At 39.1% G+C, this 20,666-nt stretch overlaps 1 protein-coding gene and 1 non-coding gene across 3 annotated transcripts; one reads left to right on the top strand and one right to left on the bottom strand.

Annotated features, from left to right (window-relative positions):
* Positions 1 to 1,808: 1,808 nt before the first annotated feature.
* Positions 1,809 to 20,615, bottom strand: NDUFB5 (NADH:ubiquinone oxidoreductase subunit B5). 2 transcript variants are annotated; one of them, NM_001266533.2, is given in 6 exon segments: positions 1,809 to 2,379; positions 6,612 to 6,718; positions 8,383 to 8,444; positions 9,371 to 9,437; positions 10,359 to 10,447; positions 20,468 to 20,615. In NM_001266533.2, coding segments are annotated over 6 exon segments (570 nt in total). In that variant the 5' UTR covers positions 20,592 to 20,615; the 3' UTR covers positions 1,809 to 2,258.
* Positions 10,545 to 10,648, top strand: LOC114676619 (small nucleolar RNA U13). Its single transcript, XR_003727668.1, has one exon. It is a non-coding gene; the product is annotated as a small nucleolar RNA U13 (small nucleolar RNA).
* Positions 20,616 to 20,666: the final 51 nt, after the last annotated feature.

Below are 20,666 nucleotides of genomic sequence, written 5' to 3'. Positions count from 1 at the left end.
GAATGGCCATTAGATATGTGAAAAAATGCTCAACCATAATTAAGGAAATGTAAATCAAAACCACATTAAGGTATCATCTCACCCCAGTTAAAATGGGCATTTTTTAAAAAAGAAAAAAAAAACCATGCTGGTGAGGATGTGCAGAAAAGAATGCTCATCCACTGTTGGTAGGAATGTACACTAGTACAACCACTATGAAGGTTCCTCACCATGAAGGTTCCTCAAAAAACTACACATAGAACTATCATATAATCCAGCAATCCCTTTGCAACCTGTGTCCATCAACAGAAGATAAATGGATATAGAAAATGTGGTATGTATGGACAATATTATGAAAAAGAATGGGATTCTGTCATTTGTAGCAACATGGATAGAACTGGAGGTCATTATGTTAAGTGAAATAAGCCAAGCCTAGAAAGACAAATAGTGAATATTCTCACTCATATGTGGAAGATAAAAAAAAAGGATCGCGTGGAAGCAAACAGTAGAAAGGTGGTTATGAGGCTGGGAAGGGAAGGGGAGAGTAGGAAATTTAGAAAAGTTGGTTAATGGCTATAAGAATACAGTTAGATACAAGGAATAAGTTCTAGTATTTGATAGTACAGTAGGTAAATTATAGTTAACAATAACATATACTTATATGTTATCTTATTTTGAAATATAATTTTGAAATGTAGTTATCATAAGTTATATAACTCATACTATATTTCAAAATAAATGTTCCTAACACAAGGAAGATAGACGTTTGAGGTGATGGATATCCTAAATACCCTGATTTGACCATTATACATTGCACACATGTATTAAAATAGCATATTACATGTACAAGTACATTATCGATAAAAATAATAAAGGTATTTGTTGAATCAATGGCCTGTGTCTTTTCAATTCACTTGTGTGCTTAGGCAGCAAAAAATTATTTCTCCATTTGGTTTTAAGTGGAGACTCACTGGCCTGAATCTTAGGAAACCTGGATTCATTTTTACTTTTATGAAGAATGTAAAACATACTTGTAAGATGAGATGCATTGATAAGCTGTTACAGGTTTGAAAATCCTGAGTGCTTAAGCTACAAAGCCATTTTGGAAGTTGAAGTGTAAATATTTTAAATGTTTATTTTTGTAAATGCCGAGTTTGTGTTTAACATCTGAGCCTCAGGTTTCTAATGTGTAAAACTCAAGAGTAATACTACCTCGTAAGTCATTTTGAAAATAATGTTGGCTGGGCGCCATGGCTCAGGCCTGTAATCCCAGCACTTTGGGAGGCAGAGATAGGCCAATCACCTGAGATCAGGAGTTCAAGACCAGCCTGGCCAACACAGCGAAAGTCTTTACTGAAAGATACAAAAATTAGCCAGGTGTGGTGGTGGGTGCCTGTAATCCCAGCTACTCGGGAGGCTGAGACAAGAACTGCTTGAACCCAGGAGGCGGAGGTTGCAGCGAGCCAAGATCGCAGCATTGCACTCTAGCCTGGACGACAGTGCAAGACTCCGTCCAAAAAAAACCATGCAGTTATTTAATACAGTGCCTAGCAGACAATAAATACTTAATAAATGACAGTCATTTTTATCTTTTACTCACATTTTATAATCTCTGCAGGAATCATATTACCTAGTACAACTACTTCCCCAGTGTTTACAAAATAGGACTCTAAGGGATCTCAGAGATTGCATCTAGGAAAAGAATGTGTGTGTGCATGTGTGTGTGTGTGTGTGTACATGTCTGTGTGTATGTGTGTAGTTTAAAAAAAGAACAATACATAGCAAAAAAAAAAAAAAAAGAAACATGAAAGCATTATAAACTTTAAAATTTGCTTATTGAAAATCTGTTTATTAAGGAGTTAACATTACAGAGTTGGTTCAATGCTTTATGGAACTTCAAATCCTGAGTTGCACCTCAATAATACAGACATCTACAGTACAGGCATTTCTACAAAATACTACAATTACTTGTACTTAACATAATTAAACTTCTTTTCTATAACTTCCATTTGTCAGGTAAATAAAACACTAACCTTTCAAAGTTGCTACAACTTTAGGAGTTTACAAATTCCTATTTCTCCAGTTTTTATTAGTACATTTTAAATCTTCTTTGTGGACTGGAAGCCAAACTCCCTAAACGAAAGCCTCAGTCTGAACCAACACAGAGACAGTAATGTCAGAAGCTCGTTTGTTTTTCACGGAGAGCAAAAATACAGAATATATTTACTAATTTATTTTCCAACAAAGAGAACATACTTTGTATTTGGAGAAAAAAATGCTTAATTGTCAGGAGTTGCTTTTGGAGAATGATCAATAAGTTCCTTATCAATTGTCTCATAGTAATACCAGGGTCCATCTCCTCTCATACGCATCAATCTTCGTACTTCCAGCTCCTTCAACCTGTAACAAATGGAACAGCAATATTGACATCCCAGCACTTCCAATTATAAATTTAATGAGCCATTTCCATAAAGGACAATCACTAGAGTCTGCTTTTGTGTAAAGTATAATGTCCCTCCACAGACCTTTATGTAGGCATACATCTGGTATACATCTATAAGCAAAAGTTGGGACTTAAATTTTTGACTTTTATTATGTTGCTTATATAGGGAGCCATCAAACAATTTTTTTGTTTGTTTTTGTTTTTGTTTTTTTTGAGACAGAGTCTTGCTCGGTTGCCCAGGCTGGAGTGCTATGGCGCAGTCTCAGCTCACTGCAAATTCTACCTCCTAGGTTCAAGTGATCCTCCTGTCTCAGCCTCCCAAGTAGCTGGGGCTACAAGGGCCCACCACCACGCCCAGCTAATTTTTGTATTTTTAGTAGAGACAGGGTTTCACCATGTTGGCCAGGCTGGTCTCTAACTCCTGACCTTGTGACCTGCCTGCCTTGGCCTCCCAAAGTGCTGGGATTACAGGCGTGAGCCACCACACCCGGTCCACCAAACAGTTTTTAACACCAAAACATTACTCGAATTGATACCGAATTCTCTCCTTCACTGTGCCTGCACAGATCACTTTCATCTGAATTGTTACAGTGCTTTTCCTATCTTCTCACCTTTTAGATGCTAGGAGAGTCATTTATAGAATGTCTACTATTATGGTCATATGCTGTGCTAGGAATTAACATATGAATAAACTTTCTTGGAGTTTCACATCTTGTGTCTGCCCATCGCCATTAGGACAGAAAGCTTTCTGAGAGTAGAACTGGTTTTTTATTTGCCAGCATTATACCAGGCCCGGTCAACATCAGACACTCAGTCAATATTTATACAAACATAAATAGAAAGCAAGAAAAATCAAGATCAAGAAAAACATTCTCCAACTCTAACATCTACTTACTTGTTCTTGTTCTTCACAAACTGAATACTCTCGTATTTTATACAGGTGCTTTCCCACTTCAATATCTAAGTCTTTGCACAATCACACATTCCTGAAGCAGTGCCTTCTCCATCAAACCTTCTACTTTCTGTTTTTACAGAATACATATTTTTTCATAGGACTTAAAATTTATCACAGTTAAATGAGTCACTTTATTAACCTCAACCAGCTCACTAACCCTATGGGAGATTATATGCCTTTGTGATGGTGTATTTAGCAGGTATCATTTTTTGAAGGATTAAAAAACATCCTCTTTCTGGTCTACTCTTTAGAGTATAACTACCCAAACCATGAGTAATTAAAATATTTATCAACATGAGACTAACTGGTTAAATTATGATTCATCCACATAATGAACTACTATGTACCTGCTAAAAAGAATAAGGAGAATCTGTATGTAGTAACATGGGAGGAGATACTACATATACTGTTATGTCAAGGTATAAAATAAGCATGTGTAGCACTTTCCTATTTCATTAAAAAATAGTAAGCTGGGCCGGGCGCGGTGGCTCAAGCCTGTAATCCCAGCACTTTGGGAGGCCGAGACGGGCAGATCATGAGGTCAGGAGATCGAGACCACCCTGGCTAACACAGTGAAACCCCGTCTCTACTAAAAATACAAAAACTTAGCCGGGCGAGGTGGCAGGCGCCTGTAGTCCCAGCTACTCGGGAGGCTGAGGCAGGAGAATGGCGTAAACCCGGGAGGCGGAGCTTGCAGTGAGCTGAGATCCGGCCACTGCACTCCAGCCTGGGTGACAGAGCGAGACTCCGTCTCAAAAAAAAAAAAAAAAAAAAAAAAAAAAAATAGTAAGCTGGGAGCAGTGGCACATGTCTGTAGTCCTAGCTACTCGGGAGGCTGAGGTGGGAGGGTCACTTGAGCTCAGGAGCTCGAGTCCGTCCTGGGCAACACAGCAAGTCCCCATGTCAAAAAAAAAAAAAAAACACAAAAGCCAAAAACAGGCTGGGCAAGTTGACTCATGCCTGTAATCCCAGCACTTTGGGAGGCCAAGGCAGGAAGATTGCTTGAGCCCAGGAGTTCAAGATCAACCTGGGCAACAGAGCAAGATCCCATCTCTACCAAAACAAACAAACAAACAAAACCCCCAAACAATTAGTTGGGCATGGTGGCCAGCACCTGTGGTCCCAGCTATTCAGGAGGCTGAGGCTGGAGGATTGCTTAAACCCAGGAGGTCGGTGCTGCAGTGAGTCATGACTGCAACACTGCACTCCAGCCTAGGCAACAGAACGAGATCCTGTCTCAAAAAAACAAAAGGAAAGCACAAGTGAATATTAAAAAAAATAATTTTGGATTTATATATTTACTGATTTAATTATCATCAGAGATCTCTGTATGACACAAAATCCCAAAAGCCAAAGACTGGCAAACCTGACAATAATTAAATGAGTAAATACATAGAAAGTAATTAAAACACTGATACAAAACGTATTAAAAATTTTATTAGCGGCCAGGTACAGTGGCTCACGTCTGTAATCCCAGCACTTTGGGAGGCTGAGGCAGGCAGATCACTTGAGGCCAGGAGTTCAAGACCAGCCTGGCCAACATGGCAGAACCCTGTCTCTACTAAAAATACAAAAATTAGCTGGACGCGGGGTTGGGCGCCTGTAATCCCAACTACTTGGGAGGCTGAGGCAGAAGAATCGCTTGCACCCGGGAGGCAGAGGTTGCAGTGAGCCAAGACCACACCATTGCACTCCAGTCTGGGAGACAGAGCAAAACTGTCTCAAAAAATAAAAGGAAAAAAAGAAAATGCTCTTAGTTACTATTACAAATTTGTCTGAAAATATAAAAACACTTCTGTGTTGCAAAAATTTCTACACTGCCAAAAGACAACATATAGAGAAAGAAATACACACGGCCAGGTGCAGTGGCTCATGCCTGTAATCTCAGCATTTTGGGAGGCCCCGGAGGGTGGATTGCTTGAGCCCAGGCGTTTGAGACCAGCCTGGGCAACATGGTGAAATCATGTCTCTACAAAAAACAAAAATAAACTGGTCATGGTGTCATACACCTGTAATCTTGGCTACTAGGGAGGCTTGGGTGGGAGGATGGCTTGTACCTAGCAGACCAAGGCTGCAGTGAGTCAAGATCATGCCACTGTACTCCAGCCTGGCCAACAGAGCAAGACTTTGTCTCAGGAAAAAAAAAAAAGAAAGAAAAGAAATACACACAACTAACAGATATATGAAAAAACTACTCAACTTTACAAAGAAATATAAAATTGAAATGATGAGGCAACATATTTCAATTACCGTATCAGCAAAATGTTTCACTTTGATAAATTCCATTACAGAGAAACATGGAAAACTGAAACATGGAAACTGATGAAGAAACAACTCGTGCAACTTTTTGGAGAAGAGTTTGGCAATATGTACCCAAAGTTTAAAAGCATGTGCTATTTGGCTTATCAATGCCACTTCCAGAAATTTATTTTCCAGATATGTTACATAAATATGCAAACAATATGGGAGAAAATTAAACACAGCAGTATGTATAATACCAAAAAACTTGGAAAGAACCCAAGTATCAGCAACAGGGGACTGGTTAAAATAATACAGGCACTCAGCAGCATAAGAGAAGGGAAAAAATATATATGTCTAGTTTTTTAATATGTAAATAAAATATAATATATAAGAAAGAAAATCCACATAGCTTTCCATAACAGCATATATCCCTTTCTTTTTAATGGCCACATTATACATTTCATTGGATGGATATATCCATCCATTTGCTGCCCAGCTGGGGCAACAGAGCAAGACTTCAACTCTAAAAAAAAATTTTTAAATTTTAAAAAGAACTCCTTTTAATCTGACACATATCTCCTAATAGTCTCCTTGTCACCAGTTTATAATTTTCACTCCAAACAAGCGAATTCTATCTTTACCCCCCCGCCTTTTTTTTTTTGAGACAGAGTCTCGCACTGTCACCCAGGCTGCAGTGCATTGGCGTGGTCTTGGCTCACTGCAACCTCCACCTCCTGGGTTGAAGTGATTCTTCTGCCTCAGCTTCCTGAGTACCTGGGATTACAGGCACATACCACCATGCCCAGCTAATTTCTGTAGCCTCCCATAGTGTTGGGATTACAGGTGTAAGCCACTGCATCTGGATATAAATTTATCCTTTTACATAAAACATTCTATAGTGCTGAAATAGTAATAGTTTTATTAATTTTTTTTTTCTGGTGGTTGGCAACCCTAGGAAGATTTTCTTTCCCACCAACCCCTCTTTTTTCCTACCGTAATTCAGCCTTTTCAGCTTCAATCTGAAGGACGGCCATTGATTTTTCATAAATCTTTTCAGGACTGTCATAGAAATTACGGGCAATCCATCTCGATATGGGATGCTACAAGAGAAAATTTGTTTAATATTAGTCCATTTCTGAATAATATTTTGCTTTTCTAGTTGACTATTCTTTAAAATGATCATTTCAGTTAGATAAACCAATAACATCTAGTATGATGTTATTTGATTTATATCTAGTATGATTTATATATATATATATAAAATAATTTTAACAGATTAGGTGGATACTATTTTTGTCCACATTTTAAAGATAAGTGAATTGCACAAAGTTACGTAGCTAATAAATGGCAGCACCTGGACTCAAACCAAGTCTGACTCCAAAGCTATGTGCTCTTTTCCATTACACTATGCTGAGCATCTTAGGTGGCAGATTCAGAAGCCAAACCCAGGTTTTGGTAATTCAAAAATGGGGCTCTTTGCACCAGTTAGCATAAACGAACTAATTCTAAGGCCTGCCTTAAGATTTAATGGTTTAAGATTTATATTTAAAATATAATTCATTCAGATAATAAAACATGATGGGATAATAAGACATTTTTAGACATCTCTCTGTGTAAGGCATTATTTATAGGTATTCCATGAGTTTCTCATTTTGTTTTTATATACTGTAACAAGATATAATAAAAGACATATTATTTCTTCTGGTCTTCCCTATACCTATGATACGAAACATTTTAGGATTCAAGATGTTAGAAGTACTTTGAACAAAATTTCCCATGAAAATCTAACGTTTATTGTCATTGACATTTTCATTCTTTGTTAGAGGACTATAGTTTTGTTTTTTTTTTGGGACATACTCTATTCAAGGCTCATGATAACACTTGTAAACAAATAACAAAATTAATTTTGGGTTTTGGTAGCAGTGGCAGTATGGCGTAATGACCAACAGTGCAGGCTCTGGAGTCAAAGTTGCCTGGGTTGAAATAGTGACCCTATCTAGACAGGTCACTGAACTCTTTTAGCCTCAGTTTCTTCATCTCCAAAGAGGGAATAATAATAGTACATTTTACATGGGATGAAATAATAAATGTTTGTAAAACACTCAGCACAGTACCCGTTACACAGTAGGTGCTCAATAAATGACAGCTAGCATTAACATTGGTGAAATCTTTCCTAAGGCATTGAACTTAGGATAAATTATGTTAGTCTGTTAGGCTGAGAACACACTGCAATCATTCTTTAAAAAATTGTAAAGCTTAAAATGATTTTTAAAAAATTAAGTATCAAAACTAGTTGTTTATAAAAAGTATGCAAAAAATGTATCTACTTGATATAAAAAATGAAATATAAAACTCTATCATGGCTGGGCACAGTGGCTCACACCTTTAATCCCAGTACTTTGGGAGGCTGAGGTGGGCGGATCACTTGAGGCCAGGAGTTCGAGAAAAGCCTGGCCAACATGGTGAAATCCTGTCTCTACTAAAAATACCAAAATTAGCCAGGATCACACAGCAGACACCTGTGATCTCAGCGACATGGGAGGCTGAGGGATGACAATTGCCTGAACGCGGGAGGCAGAGATTGCAGTGAGCCGAAATCGTGCCACTGTATTCCAGCCTTGGCAACAGAGAGAGATGCTGTCTCAACAAAACAAAGCAAAACAAAACAAAAAACCTGACTATATCATAATTGCTGAATTAAGATATTAACTAGTGCATTGACAAGGCACGTAACAGTATGTAATTGTCAATGTCCTATACAAACCTTATAATATTCCCAGTGTTCTGGGATATAGCCTTCTGGAATTTCTGCTAGTTCAGCTTCACCTAATAAGAAAAAATGGTTATGTTCAACTTCAGCATGAGGAGTTTAAAAAATTAATTCTTCACCATTAAAGTAATAAAACCAACTTCTTGTGGTTTTAAAGGATCCTTTAAAAACTGTACCAATGAAGATATCTAATATCTTTAATTCACTTTAATCTGGTTGACAATCAATTCATTTGTTAGACATTTTTAGACATCTCTCTGTGTAAGGCATTATTTATAGGTATTCCATGAGTTTCTCATTTTGTTTTTATATACTGTAACAAGATATAATAAAAGACATATTATTCCTTCTGGTCTTCCCTATACCTATGATACGAAACATTTTAGGATTCAAGATGTTAGAAGTACTTTGAACAAAATTTCCCATGAAAATCTAATGTTTATTGTCATTGACATTTTCATTCTTTGTTAGAGGACTATAGTTTTGTTTTTTTTTTGAGATGGAGTCTTGTTCTGTCGCCCAGGTTGGAGTGCGATGGCACGATCTCAGTTCACTGCAACCTCCACCTCTCGGGTTCAAGTCATTCTCCTGCCTCAGCCTCCCGAGTAGCTGGCATTACAGGCGCCCACCACCACGCCCGGCTCATTTTTTGTATTTTTAGTAGAGACGGGGTTTCACTATGTTGGCCAGGCTGGTCTCTTGAACCCCTAACCTCATGATTCGCCCGCCTCGGCCTCCCAAAGTGCTGGGATTACAGGCATGAGGCACTGCGCCCGGCCGAGGATTATAGTTTTATGTGTTCTAGGATGGATTAAAAAATTCTTAGTTCAGGTTGAGATTTGGTTATTTTAAGATCAACTGCCATGCTTATGCTTAAAGAACTTTTCATTACAATATCCGTAATTTCTTTTTTATATTGATGTACATATGTTTAAAAATTTTTCCAATCTGGTGGTGCTGGCAGGGGATGGAAGTGACTTACCAATGAATACATTCACCAGAGTTATGATAATTACTACTGGAATCCCAGTCAATGCAATGTAGAATCTCTAAGATAAAAAATAAAAAAATGTTTCTCATGACCGTTTCGTAACTCTCCCCACACACAAATCATCCTCATGATATGATTTCCTCATATTTCTTATAAAATAAACTTGCCAAATTGGGCATACAGTACGAAATTATTAATTTCTGTGATTTTACTTTTTGGTAAAGCAATGTCATGAAAGAAAACAACACGTTAAGAACAAAAGTGTAAAAACATCAGGGTGATTTCTATCACTAAACAGGATTTGAGCTGGTCATAACAAGAAAAGCAAGGGCTCAACCAAGGAGATGAAAAAGGTCATTAAACACAATGGAAGGGCAAGAGAAAGTTTTAAGGTCAGTACTCAAATGATTCAGAGCTTTATCTACAGTGGCAGATGGTTCAGACAATCTCCCATTTTCTAAGCCTCTACTTTGTTCCTATTGAGCCTTGAGACAGAAATACAGTCAGCATTCTAAATAAGCAATGTAATTATATTATTGCTAAATTAAGATGGCACTATAGATCCCTGTTACCCTCTGAAATCAGTGTTCTTGAGCAACATATAAATATAAAACCATATCCCAAAATAATGTAGCTCCTTTATTTAAAAAAGTCTTTCAACAAATTCTTTGGTCATTTAAAGAATATTTTAGTTATAGCAACACAGATTCTATTTCGAAACGCCATAATCTTCAAAAGAAAGGAATGGTTCATGTTTTACCTCCATTTAGTGTAAATCCTTTTGTGAAGAAGGAAAGCTTCACTAATTTAAAGAGAAATTCAGTAACAAATCAGACTTTACAATCTCAGTCTCTTCTACAGAAAGAAATATAAATTTACAAAATAAAATATTTCATAAAATGAAAGATGTTTTCTAAAGAGGCAAAAATTTTTTCCATTACATGCAGAGACTCTAATTCAACAAAAAATTTAAACTTACCAATAACTTCAAAAACCGGATGTCATAGAATCTAGAAGGTTTGATGACAAATAGTCTTTTCCCATGGCCTCCACTGTGTCGAACAGGAGCTGGAAATATTGAATTACCCTGTTTTATACAAGGTTCATATGGGTATACTGTTATATTCTGAGTTAAAATCAGATTATAAAGAAAAAAAATACAAGGATCCTTTTGCAGATCATAAGCAGGGTGACTGGGTTTTCACATTCATGTGTGAGATATGCCTCCCTCAAACCTTGTTATGAGGTAGGCACATTACTCATCTGACATGAAACAAAAAGAAAATATACATTCTTAGATGTTTAATATAAGATTTTAAAATGTCTTATTTGAGTAACAAGGCCAGGTCAGATAGGATATCTTTAAACAAAGATGGATCTACTGTTCTAAAGCATAACTTTCCTCATTTTAATTCAAAGTTAAAGAAGTATCTAAATAATCATTTTAATTTGTTTCAATAGCAGGCCGAGAGGTTAGCTACTTAATGAGCTGTTTATCTGTGTCTCCTCTGCAACAAATATTTGCTAATGCTGCAAAAGAAATACATTTAATGTAAATTATTCCATTATGACATTTCACATGACACATTATCTGTATTATATGTATTATTATGCTGCAAAATAGATGGAAAGGACCAGCAGTATTTATTCAACAAATCACCAGCAGGAATTAGAACTTGTTATCAAACTACACACTCTAAAATATCTTGATAAAATCACATGGTAAACCATTGCTGATTAAGAATATCCTCTTCAAGTCTCCCCCCTGACAGAATTTAATCAAGCCTTGCTGGAAGTAAATTGAGGCAAAATTTCACTTCTGGATCCTCTTTTTACATTCTTCCTCTTGAAGGTCTGGAAGGATCACTACAGGCATTCCAAGCCCTTTGCACTGGGAACAGGAAAGGATCTAGCTGTTACTTAGAAACTGAAGGTTCCTATGTTTTCACTGTGTAACTACTCTCAAGGATATTTTGCATGTGAGTCACTGTGGAATAAAAAACTTTAATTTCCCATTGAAGGAATTTCAGTCATAATAGATGTCAGAAAGATCTGAATCTTTTGTTCATGTTTAATATCTAGAAAGGTGTCCCCTCTCCTAAAATCTGTATTAGGCCCAGATAACATCTTATCTTCCAAGATGCCAACATTCTTCCCAACCATACGAGATCTTTCCTACTTTTGAATTACTATACATTACTGTGATGTGTATATTTGTGTTCACTGCTGCCACTTTTAAGTATAAATATCTTGAAAGCAGGAACTGTCTTCTTAACTTTGGTTAACACCTGAAAGCAGCTTGCAGTGAGTTTGGGAGGTAGAATCACAAGGGAAATTAGAAACTGGCATGAATTTACTATATATAATTCATACTACTAAGGCTTTTTAAAGAACAAGATTAAGAGAATTTGACAAAGTAAGTATGGACTTCAGCAAATCATCTGAAAGATACATAATAGAATTTTTTTGTGGACTAGATGAAGAAAAAGGGTTGGATGACAGTACAAAGTACTCATTAATTCAATACATATTTAATTGCATACTATGTGCAGATCCTATGCTAGACCGATATACGGTCTAAGAGGGATATATATCTTGCTGGGAGAAATACACAATACACAAATAATTACAAATCTGTAACGGTAACAAGGGAAAGAAATAGGATACAGTGGCCCAGAAGAAAAGTTCCTATTTGGACAAGATGTGGGGGCTAGGAAGAGGAGACATTATAAGCTGAGAGAAAGAGCAAGTTAGAGAAATTTGTAATGGGTACTTGATTGACTGTAACCAAAAGGTACTGATTAATTATTGCAGTAACCTGGCAAAGGGATCTCTCAAAAGTCCTGCAGCATCAAGGTTTTTATGAATGGCTTAGATGAGGTGGATACAGCATTCCTGACTTGTCAAGTCTTAGAAACACAAAGCTACTGCTACAACACAAAGAACTACTTAGAAACACAACTACTTAGAAACACAAAGCTACTGCTACATCATCAGTGGCTAAGACACTGATGAAACAGGGTCCCTAAAGAGTCTTTACACACATTACAAAAGGCTGAATCCAAAAGGATTCAATGTAATAAGGTAAGTGGGTTTCCACCTGGAACTCCCAGAAATTTAGTTGCTCACAAAAAAGCAAAAGGCCAATTCAATATTAATCTGATACACTAGAAGTACAGGGTCAAAACAGGATGATCTTCCCTGTCCCTTATCCCCTGACTACACCTGCAGAAATGTGTTCATTCAAGAGCATACTCTCTTAGAGGGACAATCTATTTTCAGCTTAATATTAGGTTGGTGCAAAAGTAATTGCAGTTTTTGCAATTGAAAGTAATTGTGGTTTTTGGCCGGGTGCGGTGGCTCATGCCTGTAATCCCAGCACTTTGGGGGATTGAGGCAGGCAGATCACGAGGTCAGGAGATGGAGTCCAACCTGGCTAACACGATGAAACCCCGTCTCTACTAAAAATATATAAAAAAAAAATAGCCAGGTGTGGTGGTGGGCGCCTGTAGTTCCAGCTGCTGGGGAGGCTGAGGCAGGAGAATGGTGTAAGTAAACCCAGGAGTGAGCCTAGGTTGTGCCACTGCACTCCAGCCTGGGTGACAGAGCGAGACTCCGTCTCCAAAAAAAAAAAAAAAAGTTTAATGCATTTAGTAATGTGAACAGCTTGCTCTTTCTTTACACATATTACCCAATTATTAAACAATTAGTCATGTCACTAAAAGTCCTAGATAACTTATTAATATTGTTTCAAAGTAAATTTCATAGCATGTAACTCTTTTTTTCTTTTTTCTTTTCCAGAGACAAGGTTTTTCACTATGTTACTCAAGCTGGTCTCAAACTCCTGGGCTCAAGAGATCCTCCCACCTCAGCCTGCGGAGTAGCTGGGATTACATCACGCACCACCACAACTGACTTGCACTTAACTCTTTTTAAATGTTTTGAGCCGTCATGATTTTTGATGTAGTAGGGCCATCTGCTTAAATCTAAAAATATTAGTGTGTAACCAGGAATGGCGGTACGTGCTTGTAATCCCAGCTACTCAGGAGGCTGAGGCGGGAGGATCACTTGAGACCAGGAATTTGAGGCCAGCCTGAGCAACATAGCTAGACCCTTCCCCCTAAAAAAAAAATTAAATTATAGGGTGAACATTGCTTACAATGAAGTGACTACCAGGATTTCTGGAACCCTGATCCTCCTGACACCAAAAATAGGCATCTTTCACTGCTCTCTAAAGCCTGAAATTTCTCCATTAAGTATTCATTAATTTCATAGGCCCAAGGCCTCAATAACTAATTTTTTAAAAGCAAATAGCCTCAGAAAAGTTACTAAGCCTTTGACGATTGCGATTTTTATAAGAATTGAATAAGATAATGTAGGAACTTTTTGTGTATCAAAGACAACAATTGGGCTGGGCACAGTGGCTCACACCTGTAATCCCAGCACTTTGGGGGGCCGAGGCGGGCAGATCACTTGAGGTCAGGAGTTCGAGACCAGCCTGGCCAACATGGTGAAACCCTGTCTCTACTAAAAATACAAAAAATTAGCCAGGCCTGTAATCCCAGCTACTTGGGAGGCTGAGGCAAGAGAATCGCTTGAACCTGGGAGGTGGAGGTTGTGGTGAACCAAGACTGTGCCACTACGCTCCAGCCTCGGTGACAGAGTGAGACTCTGTCTCAAAAAAATAAAAAAATAAAAAGACGACAACAATAAAAATTGGTCATTTTCTTTCCGTCATTCCCAGTAAAGGGCACCACCATCTCAATTACCTTGGATAAAAATCTCAATCATCTTCCGTGCATCTATCCTTCATTCATCATTTGCCAAGGCCTCTTGATTCTAAGATTTAAACTCTCCATTTCATTCCATGCCTTCTTTACCTTACTGGCCTAGGTAATCAACATACCCTATAAGCCATCCAATATTCAGAAGCATCTTCCTAAAACACACTCCTGATATTGTTCTTCTGCTATAACACTCTGTTGCCTACAAAATCAAATGAAGATACTTTGGCTTTGTAGTCAGTCCCTCCCCTCCCCCAATTTGGTCCCAACTTTCCTTTATTTGCCTTTTCTCCCAACACCTACCTGCCCCAAGAGTCATATATCTAATAAAAAAAACTTAACCTTTACTTTTCTGCCAGTTCCACCAATTAAAACTATCCCTTTAATTCGGTTAAAATGCCCCATCTATTCCATGTCTGGATTAACTCCACAGCACTCTTGTTTATATATTCATATTAATATTCTTCACATTTTTAAAAACCATAAGTTGTGCATATCAGTCTTCAATTATAAATTAAATTTACCTGCAGCTGAGGGGAGAAATTAGCTCATTTCTGGAATTACACAATCTCTGATGTTTAATAAATAATTTAATTAAATAGAATAGCTTTATCTGCTAATTTTCTGAGAAAGGTTTACAGAGGGTGATGGAGAACATGACAGCACTAGACTTTTAGGAAAGATGAGGCTATAGGTATTTGTAGAAGGCTAATGCCAGGACTTCAAAGGCACAGACAAAAAAAGAAAAATCAGACAAACTGGACTTCATGAAAATTTAAAAATTTTGTCTGAAAGGACGCTATCAGCAGAGTAAAAAGGCAACCCACAGAATGGGAGAAAATATATGCAAATCATATATCTGATAAGGGATTGATATCAGAACACATAGAAAACTCAACAACAACAATAAAAAACCAAATAATCCAATTTAAAAATAGGCTGGGCATGGTGGCTCATGCCTGTAATCCCAGCACTTTGGGAGGCTGAGGTGGGGAATTTCTTGAGCCCAGGAGTTTAAAACTAGCCTGGTCAACATAGCCAGATCTCATCTCTACAAAAAACTTAAAAAATTAGCCGGGTGTGGTGGTGTGTACTTGTCATCCCAGCTACTCAGGAGGCTGAGGCAGGAAGATCACCTGAGTCTAGGAGGTTGAGGCTACAGTGAGCTATGACTGCGCCACTGCACTTCGGCCGGGGTGACAGAGCAAGATCCTGCCAAAAATAAACGAAAAAATAAAACAGGCAAATAGCTTGGCAGAGTGGCATGTACCTGTAGTCCCAGCTACTTGAGAGGCTGAAGCAAGATTGCTTGAGTCCAGGAGTTCAAGTTCGGCATGGGCAACATTAGGGAGACCTCATACTCAAGATAAAAAATAATAAAATAAATAATAAGCAAAGGATTTGAATAGACATTTCTCTAAAGAAGATATATATACAAATGGCCAAGAAGCAAACTAATTAGGGAAATGCAAATCAAAACTACAATGATATCATCACATACCCATCAGAATGGCTACTTTCAAAAAACCAGAAAATAACAAGTGTCAGAATATGGAGGAATTGGAATCTTTGCACACTGTTGGTAAACAAAGGAATGTAAAATGGTATTGCTGCTATGGAAAATAGCATGAGGGTTCCTCAAAAAATTAAAAACAGAATTACCATATTGTGGAATCCTAGTAAGATACATAAGCAACAAGTAAGGGGCCCCAGGAGGAGGAAAGCAATTCTGCTGAGACACGGCTAATCACAGGCGACGCACGGGCACAACATCCTGTTCCCAAATACCTCATTCAACACATAGCCCCAGCAGAGTGACCTTATCTGCACACCTTCTCTACTCATAGTCCCGTCAGTATGACCCTATAAAACTTCCCTGTAGCCCCTGATTCTGCAGATAGCCCCTTCTCTGCTGTGCTGCCCACTGTTCCCTTGCAACTTTATCTTTGTATTTTCTCTAACAAATCTGTCCTCTTTACCTATGACTGTCTTGGTAAATTCTTTTACCACCCACAATGCCAGTCCCAGCCAGTGACACCCATGACACACATGACCCAGCAATTACACTTCTGCAGATACACCCACAAGAATTGAAAGCAGGGTCTCAGAAGAGATATTTGTACATCCATGTTCACAGAAACATTATTCACAAAACAAGTCACACTCAATGTCACTGATAAGTTCTTGGAAACTGTGACTTTAAGTGAAACCACATACAGCAGGTCCTTAAACAACATCATTTCCATCTTTATTATAGGTTCTGAGGGTTGCAGTTTCAAAAGCCAATGATGTTAAGTGAAGCTTTACAGTAATTAAAATCTGCAAGTGCTTGGGTGTAGGCTCACAGCTGTAATCCCAACACTTTTAAGAGGCCAAGGCAGGTGGATCACTTGAGGACAGGAGTTTGAAGGAATTCTTAACAGAACCCATTTAGGATTAAACACGTTTTATTGTGGGTATGAAGAAACTCCCCAGGCCTCCACAAACAAGTTTACTGGGGGTCTGAAGGAACTTCCCAAACCTCCATGATTTAGCAGGAGACAAGATAAGGGTAATCACCCCAGTACCTGGACCCATTTAGATTAAGTAAATTTACTAAGGCTCCAGAGGAAGGTCTTCAGGACTCAGACCTTAATTATCGATTTTAAAAACTTAGTCACTTATGTCTTTAGATGAGTGCACACTTACACGTAGACATACAGCTTAAAAGGTCTACGGGCTCTGGAAAACCGTAATGTTAAGTTGGTCTGGCGATAATTTCCAGGACTTATCCCTGTAACCGTTTACAGGAATAAAAACTCTTTCTGGCCAGGCGTGGTGGCTCATGTCTATAATCCCAGCACTTTGGGAGGCCGAGGCAGGCAGATCACCTGAGGTCAGGAGTTCAAGACCAGCCTGGCCAACATGGTGAAACCCCATCTCTACTAAAAATACAAAAATCAGCCGGGCGTGGTGTGGCATGCACCTGTAATCCCAGCTATTTGGGAGGCTGAAGCAGGAGAATCCCTGGAACCCAGGAGGCGAAGGTTGCAGTGAGCCAAGATCGCACCACTGCACTCCAGCCTGGGCAACAGAATGAGACTGTGTCTCAAAAAAAAAAAAAAAAAACCCCTCTTCCTCCCCAGTTCATCTGCATCTCATTATTGGGCAGCAAGAAATAGCAGCCTGACCCTCAGTTTGATACGAGAACACTGGAAGCCAGGGGTTGCGGTGAGCCAAGATCATGCCACTGCACTCTAGCCTGGAAGACACAGCAAGACTCTGTCTCAAACAAACAAACAAACAAAAAACCTGAAGCAACCCAATTGACAGATGATGGATAAGCAAAATGGGGTAAATACATACAATGGACAATGGACAATTCAGCTTTAAAAAGAAGGAAATTCTGACATATGCTACAACATAAATATGCCTTGGGATATTATGCTAAGTGACAGACAAATATTTTATGATTCTACTTACATGAGAAATAGAGTAGTCAAAATCATAAAGACAGCAGAATGGTGGTTACCAGGGTCTACGTGGAAGGGGAATGGAGAGTTACTGTTTAACGGATACGGAGTTTTAGTTTTACCATATGAAAAAAGTTATGGAGTCGGATGACGGTGATGGTTGCATAGCATTAGGAATGTATTTAATACCACTGAACGGTGCACTTAAAAATGGTTAAAATGGTAAATGTTATGTGTACTTTACCACAATTTTCTTAAAGGTTACTGCTGCCAGGCACTGTTGATTTTTTCCACTCTTCACAACTACCTTTTGAGGCAGGTTAAAATTCTCATCTTTTTTAAAGAGGAGGAAACGCAGGTTATGAGCAATTAGGTGTCTTCCACTTTAGCTTCCAAGATGTGATGATCACAGACATGGCTTCTAAATTCTAGAGCCAGAATTTGAAGATAGGCAGTCTATCTCCAGAGAAAACAAGACAAGACAGGTTGTCTACTACACTAGAGCTTACATTCTTGTAGGGACAGATACAAACAACCATATAAGAGATTAAAACCTTTCATATCACAGTGACAGATGCAAAATACCTTTGAAAGCAGGTACACAGCAGAAAACACAGTAACCTTTAGTAAAGATAGCTATTAGATCCTTCCCTGCTCTGACTGGAAAGGGCGCAGAACACGGTAATGATTCTTTGAGAAGCCCAAGAAAGGGCAATAATGTAGAAAGAGAAACTAGGGGTGAAATTTTGCTGCAGTTTATCTCCAGCTAGATTTGATTGAATACTACCAGGGCGAGTATTTGAAGTATTTGTATTTGGCTATATGAGGATATTTGTAATCAGAAAAGACTTAAAAGGGATTTTCATCAAGGAATGTTAGCATATGTAATTTTGTAACAAGTTCAAATTCCTGCTGGAAATCTGTTAAATACCACTGGTTCTTTGCATCATGTTTCGAGCAAATCCCTATGTATATTGCCTCATCCTGTGGAGTGGCATAATTCAAATTAAATTGGGAGAATAAGGGTAAAAACAGAACAAGATATTTTGAGGCTGGAGACAACTTTTTGACTTTAAAGTTTCACTTCCTCTTTACCTGTTTCTATTGCACAGGGCAAATAGCTCACAGTATATATTTAACGAGGAGGATTAAATAAATTAATACTTTAAACCCTTAAAATGATGCTTGAGGTCAGGTGCGGTGGCTCACGCCTGTAATCTCAGCACTTTGGGAGGCCGAGGTGGGTGGATCACGAGGTCAGGAGTTCGAGACCAGACTGGCCAACATGGTGAAACCCCATCTCTACAAAAAAAAAAAAAAATTAGCCCGGCACGGAGGCATGCACCTGTAAACCCAGTTACTCAGAAGGCTGAGGCAGGATAATTGCCTGAACCCAGGAGGCAGAGGTCGCAGTGAGCCAAGATCACACCATTGCACTCCAGCCTGGGCAACGCAGCAAGACTCCGTCTTGAAAAAAAAAGGAAAATGATGCTTGACACATAACAGGTGCTCAGTAAATGTTGGCTGTCATTATCATTTAGTACAGTGACACATTATTTAATAATTGAGTCAGTTTCCTCATCTGTAAAATGAAAATAACATTGTAATTTCTTTGCACAGTCTTTGAGATAATAAAATGCACCGAATACCAAGCATTTGATGCTTTGCTATGATTATTCACACCACCATAATGCAACTCACTAGGTCCAAATAACCCTGTTAAGACTGTATTGGTCAGGTGCAATGGCTCACGCCTATAATCCCAGCACTTTGGGAGGCTGAGGCAGGCAGATCATTTGAGGTCAGGAGTTCGAGACCAGCCTGGCCAACATGATGACACCCCATCTCTACTAAATATACAAAAATTAGCCAGGCGTGGTGGTGTGCACCTGTAGTCTCAGCTACTGGGAGGCTGAGGCAGGAGAATGGCTTGAACCCGGGCAGTGAGCCAAGACGGTGCCACTGCACTCCAGCCTGTGTGACAGAGTGAGACTGTCTCAAAACAAACAAACAAAAAGACTGTATTATGACTTTCCTGAGACCTAGGCACTTTTGCCTTCAAGGGCCCCTTCCTCTTAAGTTACCAAAAATCGTATGTTATGACTGCATTGGTATAAAATGAATATAATACAGGCTAGATTCGTTATCATATTCATAAACATTATGATCTTTTTAAAAAAGAAATTTAAATTAAAACACTTTCGTGGACCCCTAAAACTATCATGAGTTCAGGCAGGTGAATCGCTTGAACCTAGGAGGCGGAGGTTGCAGTAAGCAAGATCGCGCCACTGCACTCCAGCCTGGGTGACAAAGTGAGACTGTCTCAAAACACAAAGAAAACAAAAAAAACCTCTCTTCCCCCCCAGTCCATCTGCATCTCATTATTGGGCGGCACCGTACTTACTGTGCCTAATGAATAAGTTGGCCCTGAGCCTCTTTACCTGTCTACATATTACCTGTCTTCATATTCCTTACATAGGTGGGCTTCTCAGCAACATGACTTTGCATATGTGGGACTAGAACCCAGCCTTTGGGCAGGTGGAACGCAACAATAAGCTTGTGACCTAGAGATACAGGTCTCAGCTCTATAGCTTCCTAGACTCAGCTTCATCCGCAAATTAGCATTGAGATGGTGAATAACAACGTTTTAGAAATGCTAATAATGTAAACGCGATCGATCTGACTACTTCAGGAAAACCCCTCCTATAGCTCGCGCTCCGTCTCTCCTCTCAGCCCCAAGCCCACAATTTGTCCCGGCTCCCTCCGGATCCCACCAAGGTCACCCTGGAAGCGTCCTCTCTTTTCTCGCCCTGCACCCGCTTCACGCCCGTTCTCCCAAGGCCAGCACCCACCAACAGCCTTCGGAAAGCCACGAGTGAGGAAGCCCCCAAATCCGAGTCGAGTGCCAAGGGAGCGGCCAGAAAGCGCTGCCACCGCAGTAACCGAAACCCGTCGCAACAAACTCATGCCCGCCATGGCTACTGCGAGCAACAGGAAAAATGGGGGCGGGTCACGGAAGCTGAGAGAGCCAATTTACCAATGAGGACAAAG

Source organism: Macaca mulatta, chromosome 2 (assembly GCF_049350105.2).
Source record: "Macaca mulatta isolate MMU2019108-1 chromosome 2, T2T-MMU8v2.0, whole genome shotgun sequence".
Classification (NCBI taxonomy): domain Eukaryota; kingdom Metazoa; phylum Chordata; class Mammalia; order Primates; family Cercopithecidae; genus Macaca; species Macaca mulatta.
Note: the sequence above shows the minus strand (reverse complement) of the source record. Positions and strands in the feature narration are given on the sequence as shown.

What these genes read in the sequence shown, in the direction of transcription:
- NDUFB5 (XM_015131546.3), bottom strand. Translation starts at nt 20,591, where the DNA reads ATGGCGGGCATGAGTTTGTTGCGACGGGTTTCGGTTACTGCGGTGGCA. An exon ending in TCCGGTTTTTGAAGTTATTG is followed by an intron (nt 9,438 to 10,358) that starts GTAAGTTTAAAT and finishes TTTTTATCTTAG; the next exon opens with AGATTCTACATTGCATTGAC. An exon ending in TCTGGTGAATGTATTCATTG is followed by an intron (nt 8,445 to 9,370) that starts GTAAGTCACTTC and finishes TTTTCTTATTAG; the next exon opens with GTGAAGCTGAACTAGCAGAA.